Here is a 23460-nt window from a genome sequence, read left to right as displayed (position 1 = left end):
TCAGTCAAATCCAGAGTGCAGCAAAGCATACAGAATTCTATAATTTTGCTTTTCTGGGTCAGTTGCCTTCCATTGGCTGTATCCCAATTAAACTTGTCTAGGGACTGATACGCTTGCTGCTATTCAGTTTGTTTATTCTGCAGTTGCTTTAAGAAGACTGCAGGATTTATAAATGGAATTTCAAACTATAAATGTTGCACACTGTTTACCAAGAGTGTGCATCAGTCTTGGAGAGGCTGTAACTCAATGCAGTGTTTATCAGACACTTGTGAAACAGAAGAGAATGACAAATCAAGATAAGGGCCAATTTCTATAATGCCATTTGCCAACAAAGGAATTTCAAAGGAAAACTCCATTGTGAAATTATTGAATTAGAACTTATCAAGATGTTTATGTTTTGTCTTGAATCAAGAAAATGATTTCCTGTCCCATTACAGATATCATATGATTATGTTATCATCAGTTACTATTGTAGGGAATGTTCACTTTACAAGCCTCTCACAGACTTGCTTTTTCCATTTAACTAACATTTTACTGAAGTTTACACCTTCCTTTACATACACACATCAACTGATGAAAATTCATCATATCAGAATAAATCTGCAACTTTTAAAAAGTAATACATTATGTTGTTTTCATTGCTACAGACTCAAACGCCACCTTTCAGTAAGTTATGAATCCCTTTTGGACATAACAGTAAACTATGGTTCAGCATTAAATGCACAAGCAGCAACTGGAAGCATTTGCTTCTAAATTGTTATATACAAATTAGGGTGAACTCTGGTTAGTCTGTTTTGTTAATACGGTAGCTCATAAACCAGTTTGATTCTGAGTTGTTTGAACAAATCATAGTTTAAATTAGATGAAAATGTTTACTGAGTTTAGACATAGTGAAGAACTCTGTATAGTTGAAATATGAAAGCTTTCAATCTGTTTATTATAGTCAAGCTAGAAAGGTGAGGGGGGATTGTGTATGCACATAGCAGCTACAGTGATGGTATATTTTTCACTAGTGCACACTTGTCTAGAACACCTGAAGATGCACAAGATGCACAAAATGTATCAAGGCATATACTCTTGTACTCAAGATACACAAAATGCAAATAACCTGCAATGTTATGTCTGAAAATTGTATTTTTACGCTTACACCAAGTTGGGGGGGGGGACTGAGTCTTACACAACTGATGTTCTCATTTCTTATAGATTTTGTAAGAATACTCCTTTTCTGTCTTGAATGATAGCTTGTTAATAAAATCTCTCAGACTTAACATGCTTAAGAAAAAACCACCATAAGCTGACAATATGAGAGTGATTAATTGTCATTGCATCATATATTATACCACACGATTTCAGCAGTTGGTCTCTCAAGTTCAACATAATCATGCTTTTATGTGGTGTGTATTCAGAACACAGAAATCCACAGTAAATGTAGCTTGTACAAATTATATATGTCTGCAGGTGTGCTGGTGATTAATAGGTTGACTAACTTTTTTTGAGAGAGGTGTATATCTAGTATTTATCAATGTTCCTGCTTTGGGCAAATACCAAACTTTGTATGTATCTAGACAGGTCCTAGCATAGTCTAGAAACCATATACTGTATTTTTCGCCCCATAGGGCGCACCGGCCCATAGGACTCACCTAGTTTTTTTGGGGGGGGGGAAATAAAGGAATTCCCCCCTTTATTTCCCCCCCAAAACCACGTCGGGGAATCCAAACCAGGACAGGGAACAGCGGGATGGCGCGCTGCGCCTCCCTGCTGTCCCCCGAGCTTGTGGGGCTGCCCGATATCTGCACAAAGTGCACTGTGCAGCGCTCCCCAGGCTTCTGGGTCCAGGCAGCTCTCCGCAAAGCGGTGGGAGAGCTGCGCGACTTCGGGCAGCTCTCCCACTGCTTGCGGAGAGCTTCCTGAAGCCTGGAGAGCGAGAGGGGTCGGTGCGCACCAATCCCTCTCGCTCTCCAGGCTTCAGCGAAAGCCTGCATTCGCCCCATAGGACGCACACACATTTCCCCTTCATTTTTGGAGGGGAAAAAGTGCGTCCTATAGGGCGAAAAATACGGTATATTGTCTTATATTTGGTGCACTGATCTCTATTAATATGTTTACGAATCCAAAAGAGGTTAAAATTGAGTTAAAGTCCTGAGACAAAGGTGTAAAACAAGTAGAAACTACTTGTATAAGGACAGCTTTACTTGTAATTTGCAGAAAAGACAAACTGTGTGGTGAGGGAGCCTATCTATGAGGGAAGCAGGGGTGGACTTTGGTCTTTCGAATTTCAGTGGTGCCCTGTGAGAGGCCAAAATTTGGTGCCCCCCTGCCTCTTGCCTTCCATTCTGCATGTGCACTATGTTATAGATGTGATGCTGTGTGGTGACCCCCTCAGCTTGGCGCCCAGTGTGATGAAATTAGTTGTGTTGCCCTAAATCCACCTCTGTGGGAAGCCATTTGTGGCCTGATTCTCATATTATCCTTGTGACTTGTGCTTTCTTTCTGGAAGAAAGATGGGGGAACTCAACACAAAGTTAGTTTATTGTAGGCCCAGTCGCAGTGCCACACCCCCACTCCAGGCAGTTGCTAAATGTAAGGTGTAATTAATCAACTCAAGCAGACCATGACTGGATTAGAAATGACCACAACTTTATGGATTACAGATATAGGTGGATTTTTGGCTCAATTCCAGCCCCCCCCCTCGACAAAACCCCCCCGATTATTTAATCACATTGGGCAGGGATAGACTTCATGACACCCTCCATTTAGTGTGTACCGCGGTGCCCATCTCTCTTGTTGGCCATGCTAGTGGGGATTGAAGGGCGCTGCAATCCACATCATCACATCGAACAGCACCACATTGCTACAGCTACAGAGCTACAGCTAGATACTGCATTTGCACAAGGAAGTGCCATGTGATCTTTCTGAACAAAAGGCCTTCAGATACAGCCATTACCACCATATCATAGAATTGTTGGAAAGGACCCTGAGGATCATCTGGTCCAGCCCCCTGTACTGCAGGAATATGCAGCTGCCCTATGCGGGGATCAAACCTGCAACCTTGGCATTATCAGCACCATGTTCTAACCAACTGAGCTATCCAGGTTAAGTATTTAAGTGCTTACGTTCTTTTCATTTCTTGGCAGCCTCCATGCCTTATCATGCCCTGTGTAAAGTATCTCCAATAGGGTTTAGTCCAGTATTAACCAAACCAGAAAGATTACTTCTTCCCTTTTACCCATTGTGGTTTAACTAGCTCAACTCAACAACCAGTGTGTTATTGTACTCAAAACTGCCTTCTGAATGGGTCCACGCTATCGTTACAAAGTTCACCCGTTGGTGACCATGCTATCAAGCCTCTCCGTTGACCTGGAACTTGTTTTCTTTCTCTCCTCATAATGGTGTCAGACGCACGGGGTCCGGCCCTCTGCACGTGCTCAGAAGCCCTATCGCATGTGCTCCCGGATCCACGTTCCCGGGCTGCCTCCTGCTACTTTCCAAGAAACAGCCCTCTCCCCTCCCTCCTCTCCCGCTTCTCCAGTTACCCCTGGCGGGCTCCGTGCTGCCTGCCGCCCCCTCCCGCTTCTGCTGCCAACTCCCCTCTCTTCAGAGAGTAGCGGCAGCATCTGCTGAGTTCCCGCCTCTGTCCCCGCCCGGCACCGAGCAGCAGCAGCAGCAGCAGGAGGCGGAGGAAGAAAAGAGACGGGAAGCTGCAGTGTGTGGGCAGCAGCAGCAGCAGCAGCAGCAGCGAAGGAAGGAGGCGAGTTTTGTCCTTTCCGCTGCTAGTCCTGCGAAGGAACTGGCCGGCAGCAACCATGGCCTCGGGTCCTCGCAGGCCAGAGTCGGGCTGCCAAGCGCGAAGGGCAGGAGCAGCGGCGGGCCGACAATGAGCGACCAGCAGCAGCTGCCCCTTCCAGCCTCTACCGTCCAGGCCGCGCGCGGGCGCGGGTCTCCGTGCGGACCCCCGGAGCTTCTCATCCTCGACGGCCCTCTCTCCGCCCGCGGAGGCCCCGCCATGTGGGGGAGGCTCCTCTCCGAGTTGGGCCAAAACGGCGACTACAGAGCAGGTAGCGTCGGGGGGGGGGGGGGAGGCCGGCCCCATCTCTTCGGGCAGCAAACGTGTGAACGCGAACCGGGTTTGGGTTGTGTAGCGCCCAGCCTCCACAAAGCGTGTCCCTCTCTCTCCCCGCCCCACTAGCTTGTTTCAGTTTCCAGGCCAGATTTCTCCCCTCGGTTTGGGCGCTTTCGGTGAGGGTCTCTTCTCTCCTCAGTTTGTGCCTGGCTTCTTCCCCTTTCCCTACAGTTGCTTCAGATGTTCGTTAACGCGCGTCGCCATCTGGTTTCGTGATTTGGGAGGAGGAGAAGGGGCGGGTGTCGGGCAGAGTTGCGGGGAGAGGAGCGGAGGAAGAAGAAGGTCACTGCAACAAATCCGCCCGCCCGGCGATGCAGATTGCAGCCCAGCCTGGGTGGGAAAGGAAGCGGGGCGCCGCCGCCGCTTCAGGGAGCCATTAAAGCCGGGGAAAGCAATGCAATTAGTTACTACGCGGCTATATTTAGCGCTTTCTCCGCTAATCACCCTTAAACCTGGCAGGATTGGTGAACGCGGCTTAATCCAAAGAGGAAAAGAAAAGCAACCCCCTGCGGGAAACAAACTAAACAAAATCACCACACTTGCTTTTCTCTTTGGAAGTTCCCAGATACGGGGGGTGGGGAGAAGACCCTAGTGCTGCCCGGTTTTGCACATGGCCCTGCAATAAATGTGTGCTTGTCTCGTCTCCCAGTCATGGAGCCCAGTTTCCTCAGAGAGACACTGTATGCTCTGCTTCCGGGAAGTAGTGATAACTCAGGGTTAGGGATTTATTTTGGAAGGAAGGCTATAAAGCTCAGTAGTGCTGTTAAAACCGGATACATCTCTGTCGAGGCTTCCAATGTGATGCTGCTGTTGAAATGGGTAGGTTAAAACGGGTGGAATTCAGTTGGGCCTGTGTAGCTCGCATGTCCTTGATAAATTAATTAAGCCATACAGTTATCTCTATAATTAAACCATGCAAGATAGGATTAGGTTGAATATTCTTGCACGGATGGCCCCAAACTAGGTAGTGTTTTAGTCATCAGCTCCTGTTACTGATACTGAATGCTGTAGTTCTCTTGCAGTGCCTGAGAACAAACTGTACTTGTCTGCACAGCACTTTAGAATAAATTACCATTCTTTGGTAACACTATGAATTACTGAACTGTTTGTTACATGTGAGGAGTGGCTTATAGCTTTAAGTTGTCAGCTGTTCTGGGGGAGAACTATTAAATAGACTGTGCAGATTCTGTTGTTTACTGTGCATACCGTTCATTTGCTAACTTTTTAATTAATGATCAGGGCTTGCTGTACATAAATAATTTCCTATTCCTTAATCCATCCAGAAATTGAAGCAACAATTAAAATTGGCAGTTCCAGAAACAAATCCAGAATTTGTGACTGGTTTACTAAAATAATTGTATATGACTCAAGTATGAACCAACCCTGCTGGTTCGCTAGAAGATATCTCTACCTTATTCTCCTAGTCTAGGATAAACACAGCACTGATTCCCCCCACCCCACCCCTGGGCACTGTTGGTACAAGACTTATAGCTGCCTATTCAGTTCTGTGTGTATTCTGTTTGCTGTTAAGTGAAAGGAAAATAGGAATCTACCTTACAGCATGTCAGTGCTTTGGTCCATCTTGCTCATTATTGTTGACACTAACTGGCAAGGATAGGCTCTCCAGGGTTTTAGACAGGGGTCTTTGCCAACCATGTTTGGAGATGCCAGTGACTGAACCCGAGACCTTTTGCCTGTAATGAATGTGCTTTACTACAGAGCTTGAGGGCATTTTTTAAATTTTTACAATTAGCTTTAAATTTATTTGCATCATACACACATTTGCAAAGTATGCTTCGCTTTTAAAATATTGTTTGCTTGCACTGTATCTATGGTAAAATAAAGCAATAGTATGTGCTTTAAACAATAGGGTTGTAATATCTAAAAAGAACACACCTGCCATACTGTAAGTATTTTTTATGGCTTTTCACGTGTTATACAGTATTACTAAGGAGAGTGGGTGAGGGGTGAACCCACTGTCCAAAAACAACAACAGTTACCCATTTCTATAAGAAAATGCATAGAAAAACAAGTGGGGAAAATAAACAACTTCCAAGTCTTTCAGAACAACCAGCAGATCTTCCTGAAAGTAAAAGGATAGAAGCTTGTGAGAAATGCACACATGTGATTAAGAATTGACAGGTGCTTCCCAGCATGTTCTACTGTTACATCAATTTGTTTGTATACTTAGTTTGCTAGGCTAATACAGAAGTGAATAATAAAATAGATTGATTTAAAAGAATGTTGCTGGTTATAATAGTATCCTGCTGCTGGACAAAATGTGACACCCTTATTGTCAAACCTGGAAATCTTTGTACCATTATGTTTTTTCATTTCAGTTTAGTATGTTTACTAAAATCTATACCATCCACTTGAAGCAGTGATTATGCCTGCCAAGTGCTAGAATATTAGGGCTGCTTTTGAATGTACCATTATTGACTTTGATACTGTAGTTTGATTGGTTGAAGCCTCTGAATGGAACCATTATCTGACCCAATATGAGATTAGTTCTGATTGCACAATAGTTTGGTAATAAAGTCATATCCATGGTGAATATTTTTGATCCTGTGGTGAATAATTCCTCACAAGAACACTACAATTATTCATTATTCAATACTGTATTTTTATCAGGACAGTTGGGTTGCAAAGTAAATGTGAATTCTAATTATTTAAATAAATCATGTGCAAAGTTCCATAGAGAACATGGATTAATTGATAGCTCTAATCCAGCAAGAGGTTTCATTGTGCAGGTTACTCTTTGCATGAATAAGAGGCTGTTCTGGGATGCAGAATCCCCCTCACTCATAATGACTTTGTACAGAAACTTTATAAGAAGACCACAGAGTATTGCACTTGTTTATCTGAATGTGTAGGTGATCAAGAATAAATATTTTAAACAGCTGTTTCAGGTGTGGCACTTGTGAAGATAAGATTGATAATAATAAGCTATTTATGGACCCAAACATTCATATTGCTTCATTTTATATCTATCTGTCTATCTATTATGGGACTATCCTCAATAAAACAAAATGACTGAGCTCTGTGAAGCATTATATAATTAATTGAGGCAAAGAGCATTCATGGGTAATTTCAGACCCAGGTGGTGTTTTTGTTTTTTGTTTGTAGGATAGCTAGTTGTTAACCAAATTCTGAAGGAGATTCAAATGTCTGTTTTTGAGGCTGAATGGCTTCTTTTGCTGAGACTTCTCTTTTTCCTAGCATCTGAAACCTTCATGTTTGGTTACTTAGAAAATGTAGATCCAGAACATGCATTGTTCATACAATTTGTGCATGGCATGTGGTTGCATAGCACTCACTAGTCCCACTGGATGTTACTAAATAATAATGAATGACACAATCCCTTCCTGCTTGTGCTATTTTGTGATATTTCAAAACAAACTTCATTAAATCTGTCTTCTCTAGAGCAATATGCAGTTCTTTAAAAAAATAAAAAAGTGGTAAACATGAGCAGCCCTCATGCCCCACAGTAATGTCCCGCATGGTGTAGTAGTGGTTACGAATGGTAGACTTGTAATCTGGTGAACCGGGTTCGCGTCTCCGCTCCTCCACATGCAGCTGCTGGGTGGCCTTGGGTTAGTCACACTTCTCTGAAGTCTTTCAGCCTCACTCACCTCACAGAGTGTTTGTTGTGGGGGAGGAAAGGAAAGGAGATTGTTAGCCACTTTGAGACTCCTTAAAAGTGAAAGGCAGGATATCAAATCCAAACTCTTCTTTTTCTTTTTGTGATCCTTGTAATGGATGTATTATTATTATTATTATTATTATTATTATTATTATTATTATTATTATTTTATTATTAATAATAGAATACTCCATGGTCTCTTTCTCACTCCAACTCAAATTCCCAATGGCATTTGGTTTTGTGAAGACAAACCAAAAATCCTGATGTCCAGGCAATCTCCTCACAACAAGGCTGGACTGCTTAGTGTTTTGTTTTTACTTTTACATTTATATCCTACATTTTCTCCAAGCGCTCAGTGAGTTCCCCTCTACCATGCAAATCATGTGATGTGTGAAGTAAGAGCTGTTCTTCACAATGGCATTAGAGAAAGTGTGACATATCTGTGGCATGTAAATTGGTGTGCAGCCCCATGGGTGTATGAATAGAGTCCAACGTCTGAGTGTCGGGAGACCATAAAGTCAAGCATTGACGTGCATAGCAAGGAGGCCTCGAATAAAAATACCCAGCAAAGTAGCATTCCCCAGAATGGCACCCCCCCCAAATCAGGCATAGGCAAACTCCGGCCCTCCGGACTACAATGGGACTATAATTCCCATCATCCCTGACCAGTGGTCCTGTTAGCTAGGGATGGTGGGAATTATAGTCCCATTGTAGTCCGGAGGGCCGGAGTTTGCCTATGTCTGCCCTAGATATTGCTGGGCTGCAACTCTCATCATCCCTGACCATTGGCCATGCTGGTGCAGTTACTGGTATTTTTATTCCAAAATATTGGGAGGGCAACATCAGGGAAAGCTACTGCAAAGCCATTAATACCTGAATATGCACAGTGCAACAATTGTAGCATGTTTGATAATTTAGAAAATGCAGCCAAGTACTATACATTTTTTGTGCTTTTTGGCTTTCAAAACTTTAGCGGGGAATCTTGATGAAGGGCCATACTTTAGTAGTAGAGCATTTACTTTGCACATATTCAGTCCCTGGCCTCTTCAGGTATTCCTGTGAATGTCCCCAGTCTGAAACTTCAGAGAGCAGCTATTAGTTAATATAGACCACATTGAGCTATATTGACAATTCATCTGACTCAGTATAAGGCATCTTACTATGATTCCAAGCTGGATAATTAATAGTAGAGTGGTATTTTGTTCCTTGATCCACTAACTTATTTGAAGGCAAGCTTTAGGCTGTTATAGTTATTTCTTGTCTAATAATAATTTCCTGAGACATGGTCTTGTTAATATAGGACAAATCTGATCTGTTGACAATATCTGTGTTTCCCTGAGCAAGGTAGGTTTTCTTGCTAAATGTTAGCCTCAGGTGGTATGAGAGTGATCAGCCTCATAGGCAATGTCACAATTGAATTTTAAACCAGTGTGAGATCACAATCTTATTATGAGCTTTGAGGGGGGTCTCCTGAATTGGTTGGTTTTGTTAAAACATGAAACAAATGTTGAATTCATACTATAGGTGAAGAACCGGCTAGGATAACCTAAGCTCTCTTTGCCTTTTAGGTGTGGGATGGGTTGGGGTGGGGAGGGGAGAAAGATCAAGTAGTTTTATATCTGTTTGGATATAAACAGTAATTGGAGCCCTGAAGATGAGAACGCAATGGTGGTACTTGCCTCCAAGAATGCGGGTGTCTCCTTGAAAGGGGAAGTAATGGTGAGTTTCTGAATTGTCTGTGTAGTGGCACTGGCATGCCTAGAGCCTTCCGGGATGAACTCAGTAGGCTGTACTGCCTTTTCTCTCTTTTTGGTTTGTGTGACCTTGATTTTCAAGGCTTATATAGCACCTCTGCCTTTTGTTAGCAGCTCCCTTCCTGTTCTTCCTATATCTTACCTTCCTATTTGTTTCACTTCCATTGTAATATGGGGTTACTGTGAGGTCCCTTTGTGAGATGGCTTTTCTGCCTTTACATTTGACCTTTTTAATTTCTTTCGGGGATTGTGCTCTCGGCCATGCTGTAACAAATATGCATGGGTGTGCAATTGGATAATGAACAAGCAAGAGAGAAAATAAATCTCACAACAGATGGAGGCTCACGTGAAGCACCACCTTTTGTACCAAGGAATAGCATAAAGGGAGGGAACAAGAATACAGCTGGCTCTATTCTCACCTAACTGTTACAATTAATGGGTGGTTTCTGAAGTTTATGTGAAATTGCAATGTTCACTCAGTTGGTTATGTTACAGTAAGGAGCAGATGAAGAGATTTCATAATCCATAATCCAGAACTATAAAAAAGGTAAACAAGCATTCTTAAAATGTTTATTGCAAATTAAAATCAGGATTGTTGTGAAATAGTAATGAATGAAGAGGACATTCATTATGCAGTGTGAACCAACAAAGACTATGCTCTTCCCATTTGCATGCCACTTATTTGGCAATGGAAGTTACTCTTAAGAGTCTATCAAGACTAAGCATTTATTTATGCATACTCATTGATAATATTAAGTTTAATATACACATTTTTCATATTCTGTGCACAGTAGTAAACCAGTTGAGCAGATGAGAAATCTCTGCAATTGCTTGGGAGTCCTGAAGATCCTGAAATGGTTTAATGTGTGTGGCAGATGTCTTAACAGCTATTGTTGAAGAAAACCCATTTGTTGCTGATAAGCTATAATAGGAGGAAGGCTGCTTCTACACTTGTCTCCAGTATCAACTGTTCTGCCTCTTCCACATAACTTTAGAATCCTATCTTTGGTTTGTAACCTGAGTTTCAGGAGCTTACAAGCTATTTGTTAATTCCAGTGGTATCCTTTACCGTACAACTTTACATATGAAAACATTTTCATTCTTATAAAAGTTCTATATTCCGTGTTCTGAAAACTTATGTGAGCAACTAAGTCCCACTCTGAAAGGTTCTGCTCTTTTGCACAGTTTGTTTAAGCTCAGTTGTAGGCAATATTGTGAACTTTCCCCATATAATTGTGACTAGGATTGGGGTGCTGCTGCGTGTACTTTGCAAAATGTGTACTGTCTTGTTGTTGCTTACTTTTTGAACAAGTGAAGCTTCGTTGCTCAGAAACAAAAATAAAAACATACTATTGAAGAACAAACTTTAAATTGTACTTAAGCCCAATTCAGTATGTTTTCCTTTATCTTAACTAGTGCACAATTACAGGAATAGTCCTCATGCATCCATGATTAGGAACTTCTGGCTAGCCACAGGATAGTCACATTGGATTCATTATGGCCACATAAGCATCTGCTTATATTTGTAATTAGGACTAGAAGAAATGCAGAAGTAGATGTTGAACAGTGTCTAGGTCACTGTAAATGTTTCTGTTCTCTTGGTTGCAGTCCAAGTATGAGAATTTCAGTGAGTCAAAGGGATTGGTAATTTATGACTAGGATTTTCATAAATTGATTTTTCTGAAACTTTTACCGATAATTGCCTACAGGTAGTGTTGTGTCTGTTCATGCAACGTGTCTTTATCTCTCTTTGGGCAATCTTTGTATGAAGGTGAATAGGCCAAGGACTGCTTGCATATAGTTTCTTTGTTGGGATTTAGGTGAAAGGATTGTTCCATGAATGTGAGAAACATTTAACAGAAATTTGCTCTTTGATTATTTCCAAGCTTCCAGTTGCCAAGCAGCAAGCATTCTTAGCCTTCAAGAAGAACATTGTTACAGAGTTGGGGGCGGGGGAATCATTTTGTTTACAGTACTGTATACCTAACTTCACACTATGATTCCCCTGCACGATGTGGAAGACTGTGCTTTTTAATTTGTGGTACTGTACTGGGTCAGCTTTTCTGGTTCGATCTATTTGTTTGAGGAGAAATGAATGGCTGCTATGTAGTGACATATGCACTCTGAAATTTCTGTTACATGATCTGAGAATGACAACAGAAGACATTTTAAACAGAATTTTCTGACACTTGTAGTTGCAAACACTTTGGTTTCTGTTTTTAAGTAAGCTAAATAGAAAATGATACTTACATTTGTTGAACATGCAAGATTACTACATTTTAAATTTTATTTTTGTTTCAGGGTTCAGCTCCCTGTTAAGTACATGGCTGAGCAGGGTGGCCCTGAGAGAATCACTGTCTTGCAGCTTCAGGTTCCTACTTGTAAAATGGGAGTAATAGTGACCATTCTGCAAAAGATGTCAGAAGAATATAGTGATGAAGGTAGTTCAATTTGTTTCCTCTTCTAAGCTTATATATATAAGCTGGGATCCTTTGGGAGGAAGTGTGGAAAAGAGATTTAATAAATAAAATACCTATAAACATATAAAGTGTGTGTGCGGGGGGGGGGGGGAATCAAACTGCTTTGCTTCTCCCATAGGGGAGCATGAGTGGACTAGGGAGACCAGTCTCTATAGAAATTAATGTAGCTTCAGAAATAGCATTGCAGCCTGCAGAAAAAACCCTTCTTGTTCTCATATATTACCTGCGGAAAACCTATGTTTGAAATTGACAGTAAAAATTAAATTAAAGAAGGCTGCAGTGCTAATGTTGGTACTTGGGACTTGTCCTTAACACATAAAGATTCAATAAAATAGTTTTATAAAAACAATTTCATCGTATCAGAAATATGGCCTGGAATAGCAGGGATGTGGCTCTGTAATAAAGGGTTTGAAATAAAAATGAAACTCGAGTTGTACACATCATATAGTATTTTTATTTACTGCCGCCTGCTCCACAGTAGGCCATGGTGCTCAAGCTTTGGGTTTGTCTGGCAGGAATCAGGAGTGCGTCTTTGTCAATCTTACCTTGCTTTCTACACCACATTTCTGCAAGTTGCTTAGTGTTATACTGAAAGACGGGGGTTGTTATGCATGTCTTTCTTCCTTACCAAAAGGAAGCTTTGTGTGCCTCTGTAGGCAATGGAAACTGACAGCGGTGGCTAGGCAGTGTGATGTATAGGAAGAGACTGATGCTGAGCAATAACTGGAAGGAGCAATCGCTCCACCAGTTAGTAGCATGGAGCTTCCTTCCTCTTGGCCACTGATTGACCCATTGTACTACTGCTGTGTTTGCTTCTGTTGGAAACTGATGTGTCTTACATATACTGGTTGTCTAAACTTCAGCTGCATCCCCATGAACAAAGGTGCAAACATTTCCCCTTTTTGTCACTGGCTAGAGGACCTTGTCAAGTGAAGTCATGAAGGGCTATCTCAAGAGTCCTTTGCTGAATTTCCCCATAAACCTTGTACATAAGTACATAAATCCGCTCCCTCTTGCCTTAAGTTTTCTTTCACTGTTAATTTAAAGGGCTACTTAAATATTACACGATATTACACAGATAACAGTTTAACTCCCTGTTGCCCAGTTCGTATATTATTGCACAGTGTAGCTGCTGAAAAAACTATTCATAACACATAGAATGTTGGATCACATGTACTTGTTTTTGTCACATTACTTTGGCAGTGGGTGGGTGCAGTTGGAGAGGGAAATGACAATGTGACTTTGGTGATACTGCCTTCCCTTACTTAATGAAGCAGTATTGACCCTACCCAGCCCTGATTGTATCGATATCTTGCTAGCTACTGTACATCTTCCTATTACTCAGTAAATCAAGCATCTTCCTGCCCCTGCTTACCAAAATTTCCAAGATCAGCTTTCTTACTTCAAGTTCATGGTACAGTCGTACCTTGGTTGTTGAACGGAATCCATTCCAGAAGTCCGTCCGACTTCCGAAAACGTTTAACAACCAAGGTGTGGCTTCTGATTGGCTGCAGGAGCTTCCTGCACCCAATCAGAAGCAGTGTCAGATGTTTGGGTTCCAAATAACGTTCATAACCCGGAACACTCACTTCTAGGTTTGCGGCGTTCAAGAGCCAAAATGTCCAAGTCGCAAGGTGTTCGGGATCCAAGGTACGGCTGTATAGCAAATTTTTTTAAAAAAATTCATTGGAAATTTGGCAGCATGAAATGCTATTTTTAATGACAAGGTAAAATGCATTTTTGTGCAACAAACAACGTTTGTTTCCAAGTGGTTGCAGGAATATGGCAACACATATCCCTGTCATTCCACCCTAAGGCCTGGCTGTTACAGACCTGCACCTCTGCTTTACTGTGTGGCCAAGCCCTGCCTTATGTTCTGCAGTCCTTTCGTTATGCAGAGCAGGCTCGACTGTTGTTAGTTACATTTCTCTTTTAAAAAAAAAAAAAAATTGGTGGTTGCTGCATAACTCATGAGAGGGACTGTATTTTGATTATAAGCAGTAAAATTGTTTGCAAACCAATGTAAAACCAATGAAAACAGCTTAGAATAAAGCAGTGTAAATCTACTATTCTCTGGCTGTTTTTAAAAAATGAAATCTCCCCACATGGAATAATTTGGTTGAACAGAGAGTGTAAAAGAGGAATAGTTACTATAGGTGAAGAGTGCATTGGTTAGGAGGATGGGGAGGTGAGCCAGCAATAGAAGGCATGAGCTAATGCATTGCATTTGCGTGCCAAAGTAGAAATAAGAAACATCTGTAGCTCATTTTTCTGTTTCTGCTGTGTATTAACAGACTTTATAGGAGCAAAATAGCTAATCAGCAGGGCTGTACAACTCAGCTCTAAACTCCTCTTGTCCAATTTTTTCATACTAGGATTTGGTTCTGCAAGTGGAATAGGTAGACTAAATGAGCTTTGCACAGTTCATACAATTTGTACAATGTCACATATGGTTTCTGTGAGGAATTTTTGTCTTCCAGAATTTGGAATGTTTCATTTAGTTTGTCTGTGTATAAAGGAAGAAGCTGGATTTTAAGGCCAAGAAAATGTGATTTTGCCATGAGAAATGGCCGCTGGTTGCACTTAGCAAATGGACCTTTCTCTGATTACTGGAATTCCTATTAAAGGAAAAATGGTCATTCCCTTTTTTATATTCCCTGCCTGCTCAGGTAATATGTAAGCTAGAGACTTGCAACATGAAAATGAAAACAGATTCTTAGGATTGTGTGCAAAGGAATACATTTTAGTTGCCATATTCTGTGCAATTTGAGTCATGCAGGTTTCCAGAGTCCCGGATTAAAATGAAATCTACAAAGGCCCTGAAAGTTCGTTAGTTGATATCTATGCTGGTTTTATGTGTTACACAAATGCACTTGAATGAAAACATGAGCTTTAAGAGCTTATCATTGTGCTAACGTAGATTGTTTATAGGCTGTCTTTGTCTCACTTGTGTCACTCTAATTACAGTTGAAGCCCTCTAGGGCTGTAACTTACTATGCAGCAACCATGTGCCACTACGGAAATGATGACGACTGCTTGTTGCAAGTGCTGAGTAAAAAGTTCAAAGAGAAACTTTTGCTTACCTTCCTCTTCCTTCCATTCTTGCATGCGTCAGTGTGTATATACCTACACAGCTCTGTCTGGTTCTCAGAATACCCCTGTGCTCTTTGAGCAATGCTCTCTCTTGCTTACATTGAATATCATTAATTTAGTGAAGTCCCATTTTATGTATTTTTATGTTTTGGAAATTGTTGTGGCCTACTGCTGATCCATTGAAGATAAGTAATTGTCTCGTAAAAAAAGTATAAGTCAGCTATTTCACCAGCTGTTAGAGACAACTACAGCTATGAATTAAGAATTACAGTATAAGATGCAGTCAGTGCAGAAGTTATTTACCGTATTTTTTGCACCATGACACTCACTTTTTTCCTCCTAAAAAGTAAGGGGAAATGTCTGTGCGTGTTATGGAGGGAATGCCTACGGGTGGCATGCCTACGGATTTTCCTCCTCTAAAAACTACGTGTGTGTTATGGTCGAGTGCGTGTTATAGAGCGAAAAATACGGTACAAGTAGGACAGTAAATTACCGTAATACTACCTATAGTATATACTATATAGTATATAATATAGTATATACTCCTGCCAACCTAGCAGTTCGAAAGCATGCCCCCAAAAGGTACACGTAGATAAATAGGTACTGCTTCGGCGGGAAGGTAAACAGCCTTTCCATGCGCTGCTCTGGTTTTGGCGTTCGGTTGTGCCAGAAGCAGCTTAGTCATGCTGGCCACATGACCCTGAAAAACTGCCTGCGGACAAATGCCGACTCCCTCGGCCTGTAAAGCAAGATGAGCACCACAACCCCAGAGACGTCTGTGACTGGACATAAGTGTCAGGGGTCCTTTACCTTTTTTATAGTTCTCATACTATAAATACTACCCTAATGGAGTTGTTATTCCAGTCCTCAAATCTGGAAGATGGAAATCCAAGGTTTATATTCTTACATCTTGTCTGCGATCTATATATTCTTATTTCCTCCCCTTACATCATTTCGATCTTCTACAGGCAGGACATTGAAGGATTTTATAGTGCTTAACTGTGACAGTGGAGTATACACGCATTATGCACTCTTGGTAGTTCCACTGCCCTCAAGTTCTGAGTGGTGGTGTTCCAGGAGAGAGCATTCTCTTTGTCAGCCCTTAAGCTATGGAATTTCCTTCCCACTGAGGTGTGTCTGTTACCTTTAATAAGTAGTTTTTGTCCTATGTTGAATTTACCCTGGTCTTTGACACCCGAGGTCTGTATTTCAAGACCTGACCTATTAGTTTAACTATCATTTGTTTTAAATTATTTCAATATTTTATTTTTAAATTGTTGTTACCTATCTTGAGACTTCATGGCAAAGGGCTGATGATGATGAATAATAATTAATAATAATACATTTTGTAAGTCTACAGTATTCAAGGCATCAATAAAATTTAAAGAGGCAATCTTCTGCGTGACTCTCTTCTCTGCTGCTGTGTGTCTAAAATTTTACCAGATTTTGCATTATGTTTAGTTGCATAAAATCCATAGATTCTGCTATAATTAAGTGTAGCTGCTGCCTCAAAGCGGTCTCCGTGCCATCATTTTACTACACTTGCTGGTAAAAAAAGTATTGCTTACCTATTTTGACTTAATAAAACCTAAGGAAATAATACAATTCCTTGGTAATCACAGAGTCCATTTTACATGCAACTAAAATTGTAGTAATTTCCTGATCCTTTAAGAAAAATGGGAACCTGCCCATTTCAAGCCTTGGCACAGGTTGCATGATTTGCTCCAATGTCTCCTGTCATCCATATGTATTGCTCTACTATTCCCCTGCTCCTCACAAACTGGGTAGGCCTGGCAGTCTGTTCTGATTGGCAAAAATGAAGAAGGAACAGCAGGATAACGAGGGCAACCTGGCAGGACATAATGGACATGCTTGTGCATCATCTGCCCATGTTATACTTGGCTCAGTCCCCTGACTTTTACATACATTTGATATTTGCATTGTAGAGGCAAGCGCTTTGAAGTGGGATGGGAATTAGCAAAGCGCGGATGGGATTGGCGCATACCAATTGGCAAAATTACGTTCTGCAGTTCTTTTTAAAATTTGAGCACTACAGACATGCACACATGAATACTTCAAGCAAGGTATGAGCTTCCTCTGCAATGAAAGTGGGTCAGGTTTGTCCTGCCACACTGCATGTCATTTGTAATTTACTAAAAGAGCTTATTACTGTATCTGAAGTGTGTGTTAGCCAGTAGCACCAGCATAGCTGATTGGCTGTGTGCAGACATAGAAGAGGGGGCAGCTTGAGTGGAAATGTCTATCCTTCCATAGACTGGAATCCACAAACTGAATTGAAAGTGTAAAGATGTAGTAAGTAGCGACAGCAGTATAGAGGATAAGAATCAAGGAACCTGAATAGATGTGGTTGGCACGAAGTCCAAGTGCCTTATTAGTTGAATTTGAAATGTGGTTTCTGCTGCTTTGCTCTGTTTAGTTATGATGTAGCAAATCACAATGAGTGTTTGTCAATGTGAGTGTGCATGCACGTGTGCATCTGGCATTATTCAAGGTTCCCCTTTAGTTAATTGTTCAACTGTGATTTTATTTAATTAATTGACTTTTTGGAATAGGGTGTATCTTGCACTTACTGAAGGTTGGCCTCTACTACATTGTGTCACAACTCATAAAATCTGTATTTCTTCATGGCTTTTAAGTCTTTTCATTCAGGATCTGACCTGAATAGATGGTTTGTGACATGCTGTAAGATCATGAAATCCATAGATGATGAGCTGAACTATATTTACTGTATTTCTGTTCTTTTATATCAGATAGCATGCAGTTGTTTAGTGTCTTCGGTTGAAGTGATTGCTAAAAGTTGCCCTCTAGCAAGAGTCTTTTGTGTCAGACAAATGAAACTTTGTCTGCTGGAAGGAAGCTGTTGAAAACCCTTTTGAGAAGATTGTGGTTTGGTGTCGAGCTCTCATATAATATTAATTACACTTCTCTTAAGGGTCATTTTAATTAAATTAAAACTAGAGAAAACTAGCCTTTTAGAATCCTGAGCAACATTTTCTGTGTGTCCGAATGCATGATGACTTCTAGCTTGCCTCTCAAAACCTTACTTGCAAAGAAATGCGTAGCAAAAAATAAACTGTATTTTGCAATATCTTCTGAGCCTTGAGCAAAGCTAGGTTGAGAATAAACACAACAAATATACAATGTAGTAACTGAATGATACCAGATCTTAACAAGAGACTGCCATTTGTTTGAATGCATTCATGTGCAACTTCAGTGATAAACTACATCATTAGATTACCGTAGAACAAATTGCTACAGGTTTTGATGTTTCCTAATTTTACATCTGTGGATATTATCTTTGAAATCCAGTTTGTTGTTGAACTCTGTCGTAATGACTTTGAATAAATATACTTTTTTCTTGGCAGGCACAGAATATTCTTCGTCGGGATGGTTACCTGGTACTGATCCACTGTGGCAAGCCACAACTGGTTCATCAAGTGGTCGGAGTACCCACCTGAGAAGACACAGCATAGCTTCTGACAGTGGGGACACTGGTATCGGAACCTCCTGTTCTGATAGTGTGGAAGGTGAGTAGAGATGCTTAATATAAGGCATTGGTGCTTTCATGGAATGCAGAGGCAAGAGATGGTCTTGAAACATTGAGACGGAGTTTATATAAAATACAGAGAAGCACGTAACTTGTTCAGAGAACAAGTTAACTTTTCCCCCCCAGTTGACGTGAGAGATTTATGTTTTTTCAGAAGTAATTCCCACCATATTCAGTGGGGCTTATTCACAAATAAGTGCTCATTAAATTGCAGCCTTATTTTTTATTTGGTTAAAGGTAACTTATGTTAAATATAGTTACAGGTAGGTAGCCATGTTGGTCTGCCGTAGTCGAAACAAAATAAAAAAATTCCTTACAGTAGCACCTTAGAGACCAACCAAGTTTGTTATTGGTATGAACTTTCGTGTGTATCTGAAGAAGTGCGCATACCAATAACAAACTTAGTTGGCCTCTAAGGTGCTACTGGAAGGAAATTTTTTATTATGTTAAATATGTAAGACCTCCTGAGTATACCCTTCATGAGATGCTGATGTTCAAGAGTGTTGCTTTGTTTTCCCCTTCCACCATACCTAAACAAGTAAAAACCAATAAAAAATTTAATTTGGAAGAACAGAAATACTTACATTTGCATAAGGGAGTAGTGCCTGTGTCCAGCTCTGCCTGGTTCCCCAGTTATGGCTCTTCCTAGATCTGGCCTGCAATTTGTTTACTTATTCCATGAACTGGTGGTTGAGCAATCTCTCCTTTGCCAGCCTGCTCATGTGCCTGCATCAAATTCTTGGTTGCCCTTACCTTGGCCATCAGGCGGGTCGCTAAAAACAAGGCTGGGCTACATAGCTCTAGCTGATAACATTGTTGTACCTACTTTTATTTGTTAGCACTCCCTTTGTTCTGTTTTTACTTGCCCTGTATTTATTGGAAATAAAAGACATGTTATTGGATCTGCTGATGTCACTTATCTACATTGTTTTCACACTGCTGTTCTAAATCATCTTGCTGTTTTCCTGTCTGAAATTCATGCACGAGGCTGTTTTTCAAGGGAAGAGGAAAATTTTACAAAGCAAAACAGGAACCTCACTCTGAACTCATTGGATTGCATTTTTGTCAGTACTGGCTAGACTTTAGGCAAGACTTTTTTAAAAAAATATTGGGATGCAGCATAATTCATGACGATATCTAGATAGGTTGCCAAGAAGAACTTTATTTTCAAGCTGGTCCTTAGCCTGTTCTCAGTTGCAATGCTGAGAAGGCAGGTCTTACATAACTGATGGTAGAAAATGCTGTTGAACAACCTGGCAACTTTGACCATTGCAAAGATGCAGGGAAAGGAAATTGCATTTTTCAAGCTGAATAAATATATTGAAGTTCCCGTCAGCTTCAGTACTGAACTAAGTGTGATTTTTTATTGTACTTTCCCATTCTTAATTATCAGTGTATAAAACTTAGCCTTTGCTTTGTAATATATCTTCACATAGAATTGCTTTAATGTTCTTCCCTCTAGCAAATGAGTATGTAGATTTGATAAATGATTACATACAGGGTACATGCCCAGATTATTTGAATAGATTGGCAGAAACTAGCAAAATCAGGGTTGTGAACTATTCTAGACCACCAAGGTATCTGTGCCACAGAAAAATGCTTTCATTTACGTCTTTCTTTTTATGACTAGCCCAAAGACTGTTGCCAATTACAATTACTGTAGAATTTGAGATACTGTATAATCACATATTTATCTATCTGATTTCACAGTCCAGTGCATCATTATTTGAAATAAAGTACAGTGGTGCCTCGCAAGACGAAAATAATCGGTTCCGCGAGTCTCTTCGTCTAGCGGTTTTTTCGTCTTGCGAAGCAACCCTATTAGCAGCTTAGCGGATTAGCGCTATTAGCAGTTTAGCGGCTATTAAAGGCTTAGCGGCTAAAAGGCTATTAGCGGCTTAGAAAAGGGGGGGAAAGCGAAAAAAATCGCAAGACTCGCAAGACGTTTTCGTCTTGCGAAGCAAGCCCATAGGGAAATTCGTCTTGTGAAGCGCATCGGAAAACGGAAAACCCTTTCGTCTAGCGGGTTTTTCGTCTTGCGTGGCATTCGTCTTGTGGGGCACCACTGTACCACTATTTTCCTTCAGAGTTATTTCCATGTAAGTGTACATAGGATTGCAATCTGACTGTGACACTCTTCTTACTTGACCTATAAAGCTCTTTGTAGTTTGATACCTTTCCTACATTTCTTAAGGTTTTCAGCATTGTTGGAGAGAATTTCCTCTCCTTTCTCATTAAGATGAAAGTACAGATTTTGCTTTAAGTGAAGTTACATGTGCAGTGAGTAAGAGCATTGCCTCTTGTTACTTAGTAAGTATCCAAAAAGTTCTGGCCTATTCAAAATTCCATGAATGCTTATGGGAGTGTTCACTGCCTTGTCAATTCGAAATAATTTATTACAACTGAAAAATCCAACTCACTAGGGTGGGAGAGGATAGATGAAACGAAAACAAGTAACAATTATAACAGCTGAGAGAGACTCTTTCCCCACATCTCTGGCCAGGAATACAACTAAATGTTTAGCCTGAAAGCATATACTATAAAATTGCAATTGTTCAACATTGTAGTCATAAAAAAAATCATAGTTCTCTCTCCCCCCCCCCCAAATTGGCAGTCTCCCAATAAAAGAACTACAGCATCTTTACCACAATTGGACTCATATGTGCACTTAGCAACTTTTCTGTTTTTAGTTTTGGTTTTCAGTCTGCAGAAATAGACGTACTTCTTTCAAGCATCTTTGAATGTCTCATGGTAAATAATGAATGCAAGTAGATCGATAATATAAATAAATACTCCCTAGGCAACCATAGAAAAGGTATATTGTTCCCTCATATCCAAAAGGAAAATTATTGGCCAGGTGGGCTGATTCCAAATTCAGTTTAGATCAATTATGTCTAAGTTTGTTCCACTGATCTTGCTCCGTTAATACTGAACAGAAGTGTTGCTCTTCCTAAATGAGATTCTCGCACTTCATGCTATCAGTAAAGCAATAGTGGCACATATGGTGGGGCAGAGCCGCCCTCCTGTTGCTGCTGCTTACCCAGGCTGGGGCAGGGTGACCATGCAGCCCCAACTTTGCCTTGCTTCAACAGCAGAAACACCAGTCTTGGGACGGTGGCTGCACCCCATCCCACTCCCCACTGCTGCTGTAAAAGGAGCACAATGCACTTGCATTTCCTAACTTGAGATGTTTTGGACTACAACTCCCATTATCCCTGATCATTGGCCATTCTGGCTCAGGCTGTTGGGAGTTGTAGTCCAAAGTGTCTGGTTGGTCTCAGGTTGGGGAATGCTATACTATAGTCCTACTCACCTATGAAGAAGCTTGCTAGTCACTCAAAACTGAGAGATGGCCATTGAAGGAGGAAACTGTTGTTTGCTTGTGCAAGTGGTTCACATGTAGTCGCAGTCCCTTCCTGCTTCCATCTCAAAGCTTACTTGTAACTCATATTTAAAGGTCAGCAGCAGATAAGCTGTGGAAATAGGGTTCTGCTGTGTGAACATGTTTGTGTTGGTGTTTTTTTTAAAGTTTCAGATAAAATGCTTTACATGTACAAATTAATGTGTGAAGCAGCCCTAATTGTGAGTGATCTAGAAGGTTCTCTGCTAATATTAAGCCAGGAACCGGCACTCAGAATTGTGTCTTTATGTGAATCACTCAAATAACAGCTACCAATAAATATAACTGTTTTATGGGACCTAACAGAAGATAGGAATTTTAATGTAAGTGCTGCAGTTCATTTGTACGTGGTAGGAAATGTATTATTTCCTTCTGAATGGTGTTTTACTGAGTCAAATGATAAACTATATTTGCAACAAACAAAATAAAAATAATGCTGTGATTTACAGAGCAAACTGGGGAAAATGTTGCTACTATGCTTTTTTCATGCATGTCAGTTGCATAAATATGTGCTCTGCAGTCAGCCAGACAGACACAGATTTACTCTGCCAACATGAAAGGAATAAAATAGTCTGTCACAGTAAACTGTTTTTAAATAAGTGAATGGTCATTGCAACCAATGAAAACTGCAATAAAGGAATGGATGCCGAAGAGCTGTCTCTTGCTTTCGTCCATGTCTGATTTCAGAGGAAATAACTATTCTCTTTTAATGAAAAAAAATGTATTAATTTTTAACTTGTGTACTAATTTGTCTCTTTCCAAACACCTGAGAGAAATCTGTCTGCAACTAGAAATGTATCTTTGGGTGAGATAGCTTAGGAAAAAGAGACAGGCAGAAGGACATTGCCATTTATTTTAAGTCATGTAATGGGCTCCTAATAATAATAATAATAATAATAATAATAATATAATAATAATAATAATAATAATAATAATAATAATAATAATAATAATAATATCTTTATTGTCATTGCCCCCTCTCGGGGACAACGAAATTACTCCTGTTAGTAATACTGTTAGTGTTGTTGGTTGTCAGGTGTGGTTCTGCGTTTCCCTCACCCAGCAAATCAAGCAATACCCCCCCTCCGTGTTTCTGAAATGCATTGACAATATTCAGGAGGAAGAGAGCAAAAGGAATGAGCTGTCTTGCTCACATCCCCCTGTGACTCTTTCCTTTCCACTCCCACAGGACAGTTCAGGCAGCACGGAGGTATATTGCCACATCTACCACGATTGGCTCAAGTGTGAAGAGCAGCTAAGTGAGAGGAGAATTCTTCCTCTTCACTGCTGCCCTTCTCACCCCTCCTCTCTCTCTCTCTGCACCATCCTGTTCTTCCTCTTGCTTGGCAGTTTCAGAATATGCCAGGAAGGAATGAAGTAGCTCCTTTCATAAAAGCAGACT

The 23460-nt window shown here is 40.8% G+C and overlaps 1 protein-coding gene across 5 annotated transcripts in view; it reads left to right on the top strand.

Annotated features, from left to right (window-relative positions):
- Nucleotides 1-3631: 3631 nt before the first annotated feature.
- CEP85L (centrosomal protein 85L) overlaps nucleotides 3632-23460 on the top strand; it is a 93060-nt gene continuing 73231 nt past the window's right edge. Inside the window, exons 1-3 of one of the 5 annotated variants that reach the window (XM_081187660.1) lie at nucleotides 3967-4055; nucleotides 11819-11958; nucleotides 18477-18638. In XM_081187660.1, the coding sequence (XP_081043786.1) occupies nucleotides 11841-11958; nucleotides 18477-18638 (280 nt within the window). In that variant the 5' untranslated portion in view covers nucleotides 3967-4055; nucleotides 11819-11840. Of the gene's footprint in view, nucleotides 4056-9323; nucleotides 9483-11818; nucleotides 11959-18476; nucleotides 18639-23460 lie in introns of those variants that run through there. The other 4 variants (XM_081187659.1, XM_081187657.1, XM_081187658.1 and 1 more) reach the window with 4 other exon arrangements.

This window comes from Podarcis bocagei (assembly GCF_964188305.1).
Source record: "Podarcis bocagei genome assembly, chromosome: 3".
Classification (NCBI taxonomy): Eukaryota; Metazoa; Chordata; class Lepidosauria; order Squamata; family Lacertidae; genus Podarcis; species Podarcis bocagei.
Note: the sequence above shows the minus strand (reverse complement) of the source record. Positions and strands in the feature narration are given on the sequence as shown.